At 37.2% G+C, this 13,452-nt stretch overlaps 3 protein-coding genes across 3 annotated transcripts; all 3 read left to right on the top strand.

Annotated features, from left to right (window-relative positions):
- The first annotated feature begins 2,236 nt into the window (after window positions 1-2,236).
- On the top strand, window positions 2,237-3,843 carry LOC116112621 (anthocyanidin 3-O-glucosyltransferase 7-like). Its single transcript, XM_031398772.1, has 2 exons — window positions 2,237-2,785; window positions 2,873-3,843. Exons 1-2 carry the CDS (start codon window positions 2,296-2,298, stop codon window positions 3,736-3,738), a joined length of 1,356 nt encoding a protein of 451 aa, XP_031254632.1. The 5' UTR covers window positions 2,237-2,295; the 3' UTR covers window positions 3,739-3,843.
- Window positions 3,844-4,632: 789 nt separating this feature from the next.
- Window positions 4,633-6,320, top strand: LOC116110149 (anthocyanidin 3-O-glucosyltransferase 7-like). The gene is made up of 2 exons (XM_031396406.1): window positions 4,633-5,267; window positions 5,355-6,320. Exons 1-2 carry the CDS (start codon window positions 4,778-4,780, stop codon window positions 6,218-6,220), a joined length of 1,356 nt encoding a protein of 451 aa, XP_031252266.1. The 5' UTR covers window positions 4,633-4,777; the 3' UTR covers window positions 6,221-6,320.
- A 4,227-nt stretch (window positions 6,321-10,547) lies between these two features.
- Window positions 10,548-13,172, top strand: LOC116113033 (anthocyanidin 3-O-glucosyltransferase 7-like). Its single transcript, XM_031399211.1, has 2 exons — window positions 10,548-11,194; window positions 12,243-13,172. Exons 1-2 carry the CDS (start codon window positions 10,702-10,704, stop codon window positions 13,106-13,108), a joined length of 1,359 nt encoding a protein of 452 aa, XP_031255071.1. The 5' UTR covers window positions 10,548-10,701; the 3' UTR covers window positions 13,109-13,172.
- The last annotated feature ends 280 nt before the right edge of the window (window positions 13,173-13,452 follow it).

Raw genomic sequence — 13,452 nt, 5'->3', positions numbered from 1 at the left:
CAACCCAAATCAATCATCATCATAGAAAAAACGAAGGAGAGAAGAAAAAATGGGGCGGAAAGAAAAGCACTCAACATCAATCATGATGGCTTGTAAAATAAAAAGACAGCATGTCTTTTTTTCTTTTCCTTCAACCTCATATGGATGCAAGAGTAAGACTCCTTGCTGATGAAAACAATTTTTTGGGTGGTTTCTCTTCATCGTTCGTCTCTTCCGCACTGCCGATTCAAACTATTTCTTAATTTTGCCATTGGAGATGTTCATCATATGCAGCGTTTAGAATCTGATCTTATTGAGCTATTATCGGCTAACAACTCAGTAGCCACTTCTCCTATTTTGAACTTGGGTTTCTCACTTGATCCAGCAGATATTGATCCAAACTTCCTATTTGGCAGCTCAGGGTTCTCCTTTGAGCACTTATTCAATGTAAAAGGATAAGAACAAAGAAATAACTGGAATTTGGTGAGCATCTTACTTAATTTTTTGGCGCGCCTGCCTCTTTTAGCTTGTATCAGAACGAGAGAAATTGCTTGCTGGACCAGCCAAATTGCCAATCAGAACCACGACTGATTCTAGCGGCCAAAACCCCATCGTCACCACCCCTAGCCTCGCCTGTCACCCCCTTAAAAAAACCCTAACATCCCGGCGTCTGGTCATTCGCTGAACGCCATCCATCACCCTTTTGGTTGTTGTGTTAGACAATCACAATTGAGAGCCAATTGGAGTTTCTTTTGGAGTTGTTTTGGAAGGATTTTGATTGTCTTTGGAGTCTTTGTTGTTGCGGATTGATTGTACCAATTTCCCTGCCGCTAGCCACTAATCCGCCTACCTTTGAAACAAGTCCACCAACTGTTCGATATTTTGCCCCAACCAGCAAATCTTGACCTAGACCGTGATTCTGAACCTCCACAACCTCATGGCTAGGCGATATCAGCCGAGATCGGCTCCTGACTCGGAGTTCTCTGGTGGGATCTCCTGGCCTGCGGTGGTAGAGGTGAAGGCAGGGAGGCGGTGGAGAGAAATGTGAGATGTGGGGTTATTTCTTAATTGTCCTAATTTGGGGTTAAATTTTTTTATTAATTTATTTATTAAAGGCAGTTTAGTAATAGCATCTTGTACATGTGAGTCAGACCTACAACTTTTTAACGTGTTATTTTAAGGGTGGGAAACTAAAATTTATGAAACAAGAGGTGAGAACTTGTCATTTCGCTTTACCTTGGGTGGGAACTTGTCGTTTGCTCTTAATTAATTTAGCCAAAAATTGGGGGTTTATATAATTGACCAACTCTCCTAACCCTTACACTCAAATAACCACCAAATGACAACCTTCTAATTTTACCGATTTTTATACAATATTTTTCATACAACATTATGTGGTAAAATATAATTGGTTGATTTTAAATTAAAATTAAACTTTTACCCAATCATCTTTTCTCGTATAATGTTGTATGAGAAATGTTATATAAAAATATTGCAGGTGGCAAAATATAATTGGTTGATTTTAAATTAAAATTAAACTTTCAAAAATCATCATTTGCCTTATAATGTTGTATGAGAAATGTTATATGAAAATGTTATATACGTAGTATTATCCATATATAAAGCCTAACATTTATTCGCTTTTCTCCTTTTCAATTTTTTTTGTCGTTGGAGCTGTTTTAGGTTTTAAATTTTGAACTTCCCACACAATCCTTTCAAAATGTCTCATGTCAATTGCGACAACAATATGATCTCAGCCAGACTAATTTGAACGAGAAAAGCTATATACATTAACCAAATTATACTAACCTAAGTACTAACTGAGACAATTAAAATTTTAAATTTTTTTTTTAAATTTTTGGGGGAATTAATGTGGTAATAAGAGAGGTTTGTTACCTCAGCTAATACTTAGATTAGTTTTGATTGGGTTAGTGCTGATAGCATTATTCAATTTGAAATCCCCCCATGATCTTTTGTCGATATTCTCTCAGTAAACTCTCTATTCAGTGCACCGAATCCCGTACTGCAAGAGCATGGAGACTAATTTTTAACCGCAAACAGATAAGCAACGCTAAACATGTCCACGTAGCTTCGCTTCTTCATCATAATTGACACCAATAATATTACCAGGTCAATTCATTATTTAATTTAATTTCCATTATTGGTTTCTCACATCAACCTTCCCCTCCTTTTAAATACTCCAATCTTCCTCAGAATAACATTCTTTGAATTTTCAAGGCAATTTAATTATCTTGTGAAACTATTTATAAACATTCACTCTGTTTTCACAGTAACTTAGCCGAGAAAATACACAAAATGCCGGAAACCAAAACCAGCCGAAAACACATTGCGGTTTTAGCGTTTCCTTTTGGAACTCATGCTGCTCCTCTTCTTAGTTTCGTCAGGAGGATATCCGAGGCTGCTTCGGACGTGAAGTTTTCTTTCTTCAACACAGCTCAATCCAATGCCTTGTTGTTTTCGAACGGTGGAGAATTTGAGAGGGTGAAATTTCATGATGTTGAGTCCGGCTTACCGGACGGATACGTGTTTAGTAAGAGTCATCCTAATGAGCCTGTGGAGTACTTTTTGAAGGCAACACCAGGCAATTTTGAGAGAGCTATGGAGATTGTAGTTGCAGAAACGGGAGTGGAGTTTTCGTGCTTGATCTCTGATGCTTTCATTTGGTTCGCCGCTGAGATGGCCGAGAAAAGGCGAGTCCCATGGATCCCCTTATGGACCTCCGCAAGTCGCTCCCTTCTCGTCCATCTCGATACAGACAATTTGAGGGAACGCCTCGGAATCAATGGTATACAGATGGCATGATAGTTTGTTTTATTGTTTTTATTGTCTAACTATTGATTAAAGATTAATTATGTGTGATTTTACATTGCAGGACCTGGAGAACAAACCCTGATATTTCTTCCAGGATTTTCTTCAATAAGAGCAATGGATCTTCCGGAAGGAACAATCTCAGGACCTTTAGATGAGGGCGTCCCAGTTCTTCTTCACAAAATGGGACAAATCCTGCCGAAAGCAGCAGCTGTGGCTTCAAATTCCTTTGAGGAAATAGACCTTCCTGATGTGAACACATTGATGAAGTCAAGACTACCCAATTTTCTCAACATTGGCCCCTTCACATTAACCTCACCACCGCCCCCGGATTCCGATAAAAACGGCTGCCTGGAATGGCTGGAAAAGCGCGAAAAATTATCGGTTGCCTACATAAGTTTCGGCAGTATTATTCAGCTCCCGCCTCCCGAGCTTACAGCTTTAGCTGAAGCGCTAGAGGCAAGTAAGACTCCATTTCTTTGGTCATTTAGAGGAAATCCTAAGGAACAATTGCCCCCAGGATTTTTACAAAGGACCAGCGCCTATGGCAAGGTGGTTCCATGGGCTCCCCAGTTAAAAATCCTGGAGCATTCTTCAGTTGGGGTGTTTGTGACACACGGTGGATGGAACTCTATACTGGAGAGCATTATCGGCGGCGTGCCGATGATTTGCCGGCCGTTTTTCGGGGATCAGAAGCTGAACGAACGAACTCTGGAGACAGTTTGGGGGATTGGTTTGGGAGTTGAGGGGAGAAAATTCACAAAAGGTGGAGCAATTAAAGCCTTGGAAGTAATATTGTGTAGTGAACAAGGGAAGATTATGAGAGAAAAAATTGCTGTACTGAAACAACTTGCATTTCAAGCTGTGGAATCTGAAGGGAGCTCCACAGCAAATTTCAAAACTGTTATGGAGGTTATCACCAAGACATAGTTTAATTTGTGATTGTTGTAATTTCTTGAATCATTTATGATTCAAGGTAATAAGTAATCCAACCTTTAATTATAATTTAAAGGTGATTGTTTGTTTAATTTTTAATCCGATTTGTTTAATCGCTATCCAAAACTTTGACCGCCTTTTGCAGCTGAACGTTGTAATTATCAATCAAGGTTGACATAAAGATGCATGGATTGGTAGCTAAACCATTAATAACTAAGATTGCGTCATTCACTCAAAATTACCCAATCAATTAATTTTCTAATGGACTATAATTATATTATTTTGTTTCCTTATAGAATAGTTAAACTTTTGTATATATAAATAATATATTAACAATTCAATAAAATTTAATATGATACAATTAAATTTACTTAAAGATATCTCTCGGATATATTATGACCTTTTAATTGATTCTCTTATCCTCTTAAAAACATCTCTTAACCATACTCAAACTTTCTTCCAATTGCCTTTCTTGTACTCTCAAATCTCCTCGTTCTCTCTCTCTCTCTCTCTCTCTCTCTCTCTCTCTCTCAATTGTGACCGACACTTTTCCCAGAAGAGCTCTGATGATGTGGGTGGCAGTGTAAGTAAGCCAGCGATGGTTCTATCTCATTGATTTCTAATGGTTTCGAAAAATAAGTTAGTAAGTGTTTGGGTTACCCAAACCCAACCCNACTCCCCCATGATCTTTTGTCGATATTCTCTCAGTAAACTCTGTATTCGATGCACCGAATCCCGTACTGCAAGAGCAAGGAGACTCATTTTTAACCGCAAACAGATAGGCGACGCTAAACATGTCCACGTAGCTTCGCTTCTTCATCATAATTGACACCAATAATATTACCAGGTCAATTCATTATTTAATTTAATTTCCATTATTCGTTTCTCACATCAACCTTGCCCTCCTTTTAATTACTCCAATCTTCCTCAGAATAACATTCTTTGAATTTTCAAAGCAATGTAATTATCTTGTGAAACTATTTATAAACATTCACTCTGTTTTCACAGTAACTTAGCCGAGAAAATACACAAAATGCCGGAAACCAAAACCAGCCGAAAACACATTGCGGTTTTAGCGTTTCCTTTTGGAACTCATGCTGCTCCGCTTCTTAGTTTCGTCAGGAGGATATCCGAGGCTGCTTCGGACGTGAAGTTTTCTTTCTTCAACACAGCTCAATCCAATGCCTTGTTATTTTCGAACGGTGGAGAATTTGAGAGGGTGAAATTTCATGATGTTGAGTCCGGGTTACCGGACGGATACGTGTTTAATAAGAGTCATCCTAATGAGCCTGTGGAGTACTTTTTGAAGGCAACACCAGGCAATTTTGAGAGAGCTATGGAGATTGTAGTTGCAGAAACGGGAGTGGGGTTTTCCTGCTTGATCTCTGATGCTTTCATTTGGTACGCCGCTGAGATGGCCGAGAAAAGGCGAGTCCCATGGATCCCCTTATGGACCTCCGCAAGTCGCTCCCTTCTCGTCCATCTCGATACAGACAATTTGAGGGAACGCCTCGGAATCAATGGTATACAGATAACATGATAGTTTGTTTTATTGTTTTTATTATTTAACTATTGATTAAAGATTAATTATGTGTGATTTTACATTGCAGGACCTGGAGAGCAAACCCTGGTATTTTTTCCAGGATTTTCTTCAATAAGAGCAATGGATCTTCCGGAAGGAACAATCTCAGGACCTTTAGATGAGGGCGTCCCAGTTCTTCTTCACAAAGTGGGACAAATCCTGCCGAAAGCAGCAGCTGTGGCTTCAAATTCCTTTGAGGAAATAGACCTTCCTGATGTGAACACATTGATGAAGTCAAGACTACCCAATTTTCTCAACATTGGCCCCTTCACATTAACCTCACCACCGCCCCCGGATTCCGATAAAAACGGCTGCCTGGAATGGCTGGAAAAGCGCGAAAAATTATCGGTTGCCTACATAAGTTTCGGCAGTATTATTCAGCTCCCGCCTCCCGAGCTTACAGCTTTAGCTGAAGCGCTAGAGGCAAGTAAGACTCCATTTCTTTGGTCATTTAGAGGAAATCCTAAGGAACAATTGCCCCCAGGATTTTTACAAAGGACCAGCGCCTATGGCAAGGTGGTTCCATGGGCTCCCCAGTTAAAAATCCTGGAGCATTCTTCAGTTGGGGTGTTTGTGACACACGGTGGATGGAACTCTATACTGGAGAGCATTATCGGCGGCGTGCCGATGATTTGCCGGCCGTTTTTCGGGGATCAGAAGCTGAACGAACGAACTCTGGAGACAGTTTGGGGGATTGGTTTGGGAGTTGAGGGGAGAAAATTCACAAAAGGTGGAGCAATTAAAGCCTTGGAAGTAATATTGTGTAGTGAACAAGGGAAGATTATGAGAGAAAAAATTGCTGTACTGAAACAACTTGCATTTCAAGCTGTGGAATCTGAAGGGAGCTCCACAGCAAATTTCAAAACTGTTATGGAGGTTATCACCAAGACATAGTTTAATTTGTGATTGTTGTAATTTCTTGAATCATTTATGATTCAAGGTAATAAGTAATCCAACCTTTAATTATAATTTAAAGGTGATTGTTTGTTTAATTTTTAATCCGATTTGTTTAATCGCTATCCAAAACTTTGACCGCCTTTTGCAGCTGAACGTTGTAATTATCAATCAAGGTTGACATAAAGATGCATGGATTGGTAGCTAAACCATTAATAACTAAGATTGCGTCATTCACTCAAAATTACCCAATCAATTAATTTTCTAATGGACTATAATTATATTATTTTGTTTCCTTATAGAATAGTTAAACTTTTGTATATATAAATAATATATTAACAATTCAATAAAATTTAATATGATACAATTAAATTTACTTAAAGATATCTCTCGGATATATTATGACCTTTTAATTGATTCTCTTATCCTCTTAAAAACATCTCTTAACCATACTCAAACTTTCTTCCAATTGCCTTTCTTGTACTCTCAAATCTCCTCGTTCTCTCTCTCTCTCTCTCTCTCTCTCTCTCTCTCTCTCAATTGTGACCGACACTTTTCCCAGAAGAGCTCTGATGATGTGGGTGGCAGTGTAAGTAAGCCAGCGATGGTTCTATCTCATTGATTTCTAATGGTTTCGAAAAATAAGTTAGTAAGTGTTTGGGTTACCCAAACCCAACCCACGCACATTGCAAATTTAATGGGTTTCCCCAAACTCAACCAAAGTCTTAATAGCGTGGGCTGAACGCAACCCAAATCAATTAAAATCCGTCGGCCCCAATGGGTTGTGCTGCCATCCCTGGCAAAAGCATAAATTCTTTTACCAGGCAAAACTCAGAAAAGAAATCGAAGTGTGATATAACTTTATTGACTGTTGTGATATTTCAATATACATCATTTTATCTCGCGTTACTAAATGTTTTATTAACATCATCTAATATCAACTTACAACCTTCTAGTTATATGTTTTTCTAAAAATTGAAAACTGCTAAATTTTGGGTTTTAGTATGTTCTAAAATGGTAACGTGAGATAAGAACTATTGGGCCTTGAAAACTAATAAAACAGGTTCTGGGCCTTGAATAATAAGAGCCCTAAGGAGTTGTACATAAGTTTGAAAACCAATTGAGTCCTCAGACGTCAAGCAAGGAGCATTAATACATACATACATTTATAACCCAAAAACTTAAAACATTTCTGAAAATGTAGGAGTGGACTATTCTGATTTACTAAATAACTAAACATTCAATGTAATATTTAAATTAACATATACTATTTTTTTTTAAATATGTAATTAATTAATAATGTAAAAGAAAATCACAAATATATTTGTAGATGGTAAAATCTACAGTTGATTCGGAAATGATGAATCTTATGAGAAGCAAGCCACTGACAATCAGATAGATATACATAAAGAGAAAGCACGAACGTGAAGGCTCGGGTGACGCTGGTGTGGTGCCTGTCGTAGGTACTCCGATGCTCAAGTCAGCACAATAGGAAATGGTTTATCGTAATGTGGCTAATGCAAGACTAAAACAAAGTTGTCAGAGCACAGCTTTGCAGTGACTGAGGATGGTAAAGTTAGTCGGAACTAAGCTTTATAGGGAAAGACGATAATTCTTTAGAGCGAGAATTTAGGTGCAAGAGCTATGAGTGATTTCTGAATGAATAATGAAAGGCTTGACCCCCTGTTTATATAGTGAACCATGGAGGTTGGAGTCCTAATAGAACTCTAAGTCCTACTTGTTATGGGAGTTCGAATTAGGAAGGAACTCTTGTTTTTTGCATTTATCGATTCAAGAGTACTAATTCATGTAAGATATTTGATCTTGAATGAATTAGGGAGATGATAGAATTATGATTCCTATTTTGGGACGAAAGTGGGCTAATGGGTTGAAATCCATTTTAGCTTAATCTTATAGAAAGGTTCAACTCATTGAGTAATCCAAAGAGTAAGTTGGATCAGTTTGTAGGGTGGCGTTGCTCGTAGAGAGGCCTAACTTGTAAAGTAGCCTAGCTTGTGGAGAGGGCTGACTCATGGTGTGGTACAACTCGTAGAATTGGTCGACCCATAGAATGTTTATTCTCACAAATTGGGCCATCCTATAGGATGGTCAATCCATGAGATAGATTTAAGTGTTTATTCAATAGAATTGGACTAAAGCACTAGACCGTAATATATTTATTTCGTTGCTGGGTTTGATAAGACCCAGTACGATTTTTAGCCTATACAATATAAGTAAAATAATTCTAGTAAAGAAATTTGGATTTATATATGGATCTATATAATCTTTGTCAGTATGAGAATACACCATAGTATAGTATTATATATTCTACAGTACAGTGCGGTCTAACACACAATCAAATTCAACTTCAAGAAATTAATCCAATCTAGTATGACCTATTAAACCCATTTTTTTTTTTCTAAAACGTCAAAAAAAGTTGGAGATGAAAAATAAAATAAAATACTGTTAGGGTGGGGTTATTTGCACCCGAATTTTAGCTCTTCCTGCAAAGGATAGGGGATGAAAATAGCCAAAATATATATATATATATATATATATATAGAGAGAGAGAGAGAGAGAGAGAGAGAGAGAGAGAGAGAGAGAGAGAATAATAGGAAAATGAATAGTATTATACTTATAAAAACTTTATACAAAGTCATCTCATTCCTTCGTATATCATTCACTATCATTTAACGTATTTTTATTAAATTAATTTTTTATATTAATTCTTACAATCATAATCCACTTTGTAGTAAAGACTATACTTAATATTATACTAGAAGGAAGGGATAAGAAGATAAAATCAGAAGAAAGAAGAGATTTTTCATCCTATTTTGATTTTATCATATATAACATGATACATGTTTACTAATAATTTTCGTTGTTTGAAATGGGAAAAACAAAGAATCATATATATAAACACTAAAACATAATAAAAAATGCTTTCCATCATTTTTATTCTTTCCTCTGTTACAATATGAAGACATTTTCAAATTTGAGAATACAAAATTGAACTCCTTATACCAAGGTATTTCAGTAATTATTTCACAAGTCAATGTCTTAATACATAGTTTAATTTTTTATATATAATTAATATGATTGATAATTATAAACTTCCATATGTATGTTATGTGTAAACATTGGTTTATGATACTGTAGTTATAATTCTACTGTCTTAAAATACATATCACGTTGTAGAAATTAATTATTTGTACAATTAATCCAACTAGCTTAAAGAACTATAAATTGAAACCCACATCAATAAATAAATTAAGATTCAAAAGTTCACAAAATTTTACCTTTGCATGGTTCCTTTCGACCCAGAATTCAGATTGGACTCCAGAGACGAACTGCATGCATGCTCTCTCTTTGTTCAAATTTATTCTTGTGAAAAGCGAATATTTATGAAGGAAATTATACAGAGAGACCAAACTCACCATACCCGGCAAGAACACGGAGATTGATTTGTAACCACAAAATAAATAAGTGATGCTCAACATCCCACGTAGGTTTATCTTTAATTCAGATAAAGAACGATCAGGTCAATTAATTGAATTTAACTGATATGGTTGAGCTTTTTCAAATCATGTTTACAATTTTCACCCTCTCATCCACCGCGAGTGGATTGAAAACCCTAACATATTTTAACTCGCACCCAATTGATTTACAATCTCTCCAGCCTCGGCATCGAAAACAAGAGGAAAAGAAAATCACAGTGGATATGATTAATTTTATTTTACTGTGGTCCTCTTTTTGTTCTCCACTGTAGAACATAAATGAGTGGTGGAAATGGTGGCCTCACCAGTGAAAGTTGCAACATTATAAGTAGCCAATTGAATAATTTAAAATTTCAAGCACTAAGTGCATATGGAAACAATTTGCCTATTTGTTCTAACTTATTTTTGAATAACTTTTTATAAAAAGAATTTAAAAAATTATAAATTTCGAGAACAACAAACCGGCGAAGTCATCCATCCATGTGGACCATGTCCCTCGCCCAAACAAAATTAAAGCTAAATCTCCATTTTCTTGGCACTTTATCCCTAACGCGATAGAGACGGATGCCATCTATATTAGATTGTGATATGGCCCAAGGCATTCATTGCATGAGGGCTGGCCATGAACCATGCACCAACGCATTGATTGCGTTGGGCTGGCCATTGCCATTTTCAGAAAAAGATGATCAAGACATTTTATATTTTGAACACAACGTCGAATTTTTTACTATCATTTTTGGAATTCATCTTTAAAAACATAAAAAGGAAAATATTTCAATCATAGAATAAGTCAATATCTTTATATCTTGCCCAAATTCTTTCTTCGTAAGTAAACTTTATCATCTGCCTTCAACTACCTTTCCTACCCACTAATCAATAAATATAAATCACTGTCCATATTGAATGACTCCGCCGAACTCGTCTCATTCAAATTTATATAAACGCCCCACCTGATATGCAAGCAGCTACCGGAAAATTCCAACCATGGCTGAAGCAAAAAGAAGCCAGAAACACATAGCTGTACTGACATTTCCGTTCACATCTCATGTCCCTCCTCTTCTTTCCCTCATTCGAAAGCTATCAGCGGCCGCTCCCGACGTGAAGTTCTCTTTCTTCAGCACCGCTCAAGTTAATGCCTCGTATTTTTCGAATGATGATGAGTTTGACAAGATAAAACCCTTCAATGTCGACTCAGGTTTACCGGAAGATTACGTCCGTAAAGGTGAGGGGCTTCCAAAAGAAGAAGTGGGGTTCTTTCTAAAGGCAACTCCTGGGAATTTTCAGAAGGCTATTCAAACAGCTGTGGCCGAGACGGGATTGGAGATTTCCTGCTTAGTCACTGAAGCTTTTCTTTGGTTCGCCGCCGGGATGGCCAAAGAAATGCAGATCCCCTGGATACCGTTTTGGATATCCGGGCCTCAATCTCTACTTGTCCATTTTGAAACAGATAATCTAAGGCAAAAGTTGGGAATCAATGGTACACCTCATATTGTATTTTCGATTATGTTATAATATAATGCATGCATAATTGTTTAAAGTCGGGTGTGTTTGTTTCAATTTTGGGTTATTTGTTTCATATTCTGAAAATTAAATGATATTCTATTTAACTATTTTTAAACTCATTAGGTTTGTTAATTTAACTAAAAATCCACAATAAAAAAAATTTAAAAATTAACAAAAACACTTCCATTCACCCACATTTGTCAGATTCTGACTACTACCACAGAAATATAGTCGAAATTTGACATAATGACGCACTAATGACTGGATCTGATCAGTAGTACGCTGATCTAGTCTTTTATGGCCAGGTCAACCGTAGGTTTGATCGAAAAATGTTAGATCTATGACCAAAGATATTAATCCATGAGTGTTTTTATTAGTTTTTAAATCCTACTTTCTAATAACCACTCAACTCAATTTATTCAAAATTCCTACCTAAAATAATAAAATAAATACACCCAAATATTAATGATGGAAAAAAACTTATTACCTCACACTAGAAAAATTTGTTTGCACTGACACCAAAGTTGACGTCACAACTCAGTGCTGGTGCAGGAGCAATTTCCTCGACATCAAGCTTCTTGGCATTGGTGATGGTTGGTGGCGTCGGGGCATCAACGTCCCGATCAGGATGCCCCGACAATTTACCAACACATTATTTTGCTTTAAAGTAGAGTGACGTAAATGCAGGAATCGTCTATGCTAGTGTCGGCCTTGCGTCGACGTAGCCTGTGTTAGCACTGGTGTCATTTGATTGACGTGGTGAGATGGTCTATAAGTAAACAAGCATTTACATTTTTAATTTTGAAGACCACTTCTTATGATAATGATTATTGATGAACAATAATAGGTACATGATTTTATATCATTGAATAGTATCACCATATAACAGTGAGGTGATGAGACCTTTATATATATAAGTATTTCTCTTAAATGATGATCATTGCTTAACGTTAGCCCCTTAAAAAATTCTTTATTCAGCTGATTAATTATTTACTGATTGTTTACTTTCCATATGATTACAGGACCTGAAGACCGAACTCTTGAAATACTTCCAGGGTTTTCCAAAATACGAGCCAAAGACATTCCGGATGGCATAATCTATGGTGCAATCGATTCACCCTTCGCGATAATGATGCAAAAAATGGCACAAATGCTGCCACATGCAACTGCTGTGGCCACAAACTCATTCGAAGAATTTGACCCTATTGTCGTTAACGCACTCAAGTCGAGACTGCCGAACTTTCTCAACGTTGGCCCCTTCATCTTAACATCTTCACCACCTCAAAATTCTGATCCACACGGTTGCCTGGAATGGCTGAACGGCCATGAAAAATCCTCAGTTGCTTATATCGGCTTCGGTAATGCCGCGACGCCGCCACCACATGAAATAAAAGCATTGGCTGAAGCACTAGAGGCGAGCAGGACTCCTTTTCTTTGGTCACTTAGAGGCAAACCCGAAGAACAATTGCCAGAAGGCTTTTTAGAAAGGACTAAAGACTATGGAAAAATAGTGCCATGGGCTCCCCAGATACAAGTTCTGGCACATTCTTCAGTTGGTGTTCATGTGACTCATTGCGGATGGAACTCTGTGGTAGAGAGTGTTAATGGCGTCGTGCCGATGATCTGCAGGACTTTTTTCGCCGATCAAGGGCTACACTTGAGGATGGTTGAGGCAGAATGGGGAATTGGGTTGGAGGTTGAGGGTGGGAAATTCACAAAAGATGGAACAATGAAAGCTCTGAGAGCAATCTTGTGTACTAAACAAGGGAAGATAATGAGAGAAAAAATTGGTGTGCTCAAACAACTTGCGGTTAAGGCAGTAGGATCTGAAGGTAGCTCTACTGCAAATTTCAAAGCTCTTGTTGAGATTATCACGTCCAAGAATTAATTAGTATTAGAAATGTTTTAACTTCAATGTAGTAGCAAAATAAGATCATTAGATCAATTGTACTGTTCTTATTTAAGCTGTTGGTATGAGTACCACTGTTTTAAAACCCGGATGGGAGGGCAATCCGCTCTGTTGTGTGGGTCACGGGTCAACCGGTCCAACTGAACCGTCGATTGGACTGATGATGTCATCACATCAACATGATGACATCAGCATATAAAAAATCTGTTTTTATTTTTATTTTTTTAATAAGACAATAACAATTTAATTATTGTCCAACATGATTCGAAGTTCAAATTCAATAACAATTCTAACATAATTTAAGTATTTAACAAAAATCTAAA

The sequence above is a fragment of the Pistacia vera genome, unplaced genomic scaffold (assembly GCF_008641045.1).
Source record: "Pistacia vera cultivar Batoury unplaced genomic scaffold, PisVer_v2 Contig101, whole genome shotgun sequence".
Lineage (NCBI taxonomy): Eukaryota > Viridiplantae > Streptophyta > Magnoliopsida > Sapindales > Anacardiaceae > Pistacia > Pistacia vera.
The sequence above is the reverse complement of the archived record's forward strand: the minus strand, read 5'-3'. Positions and strand labels throughout refer to the sequence as shown.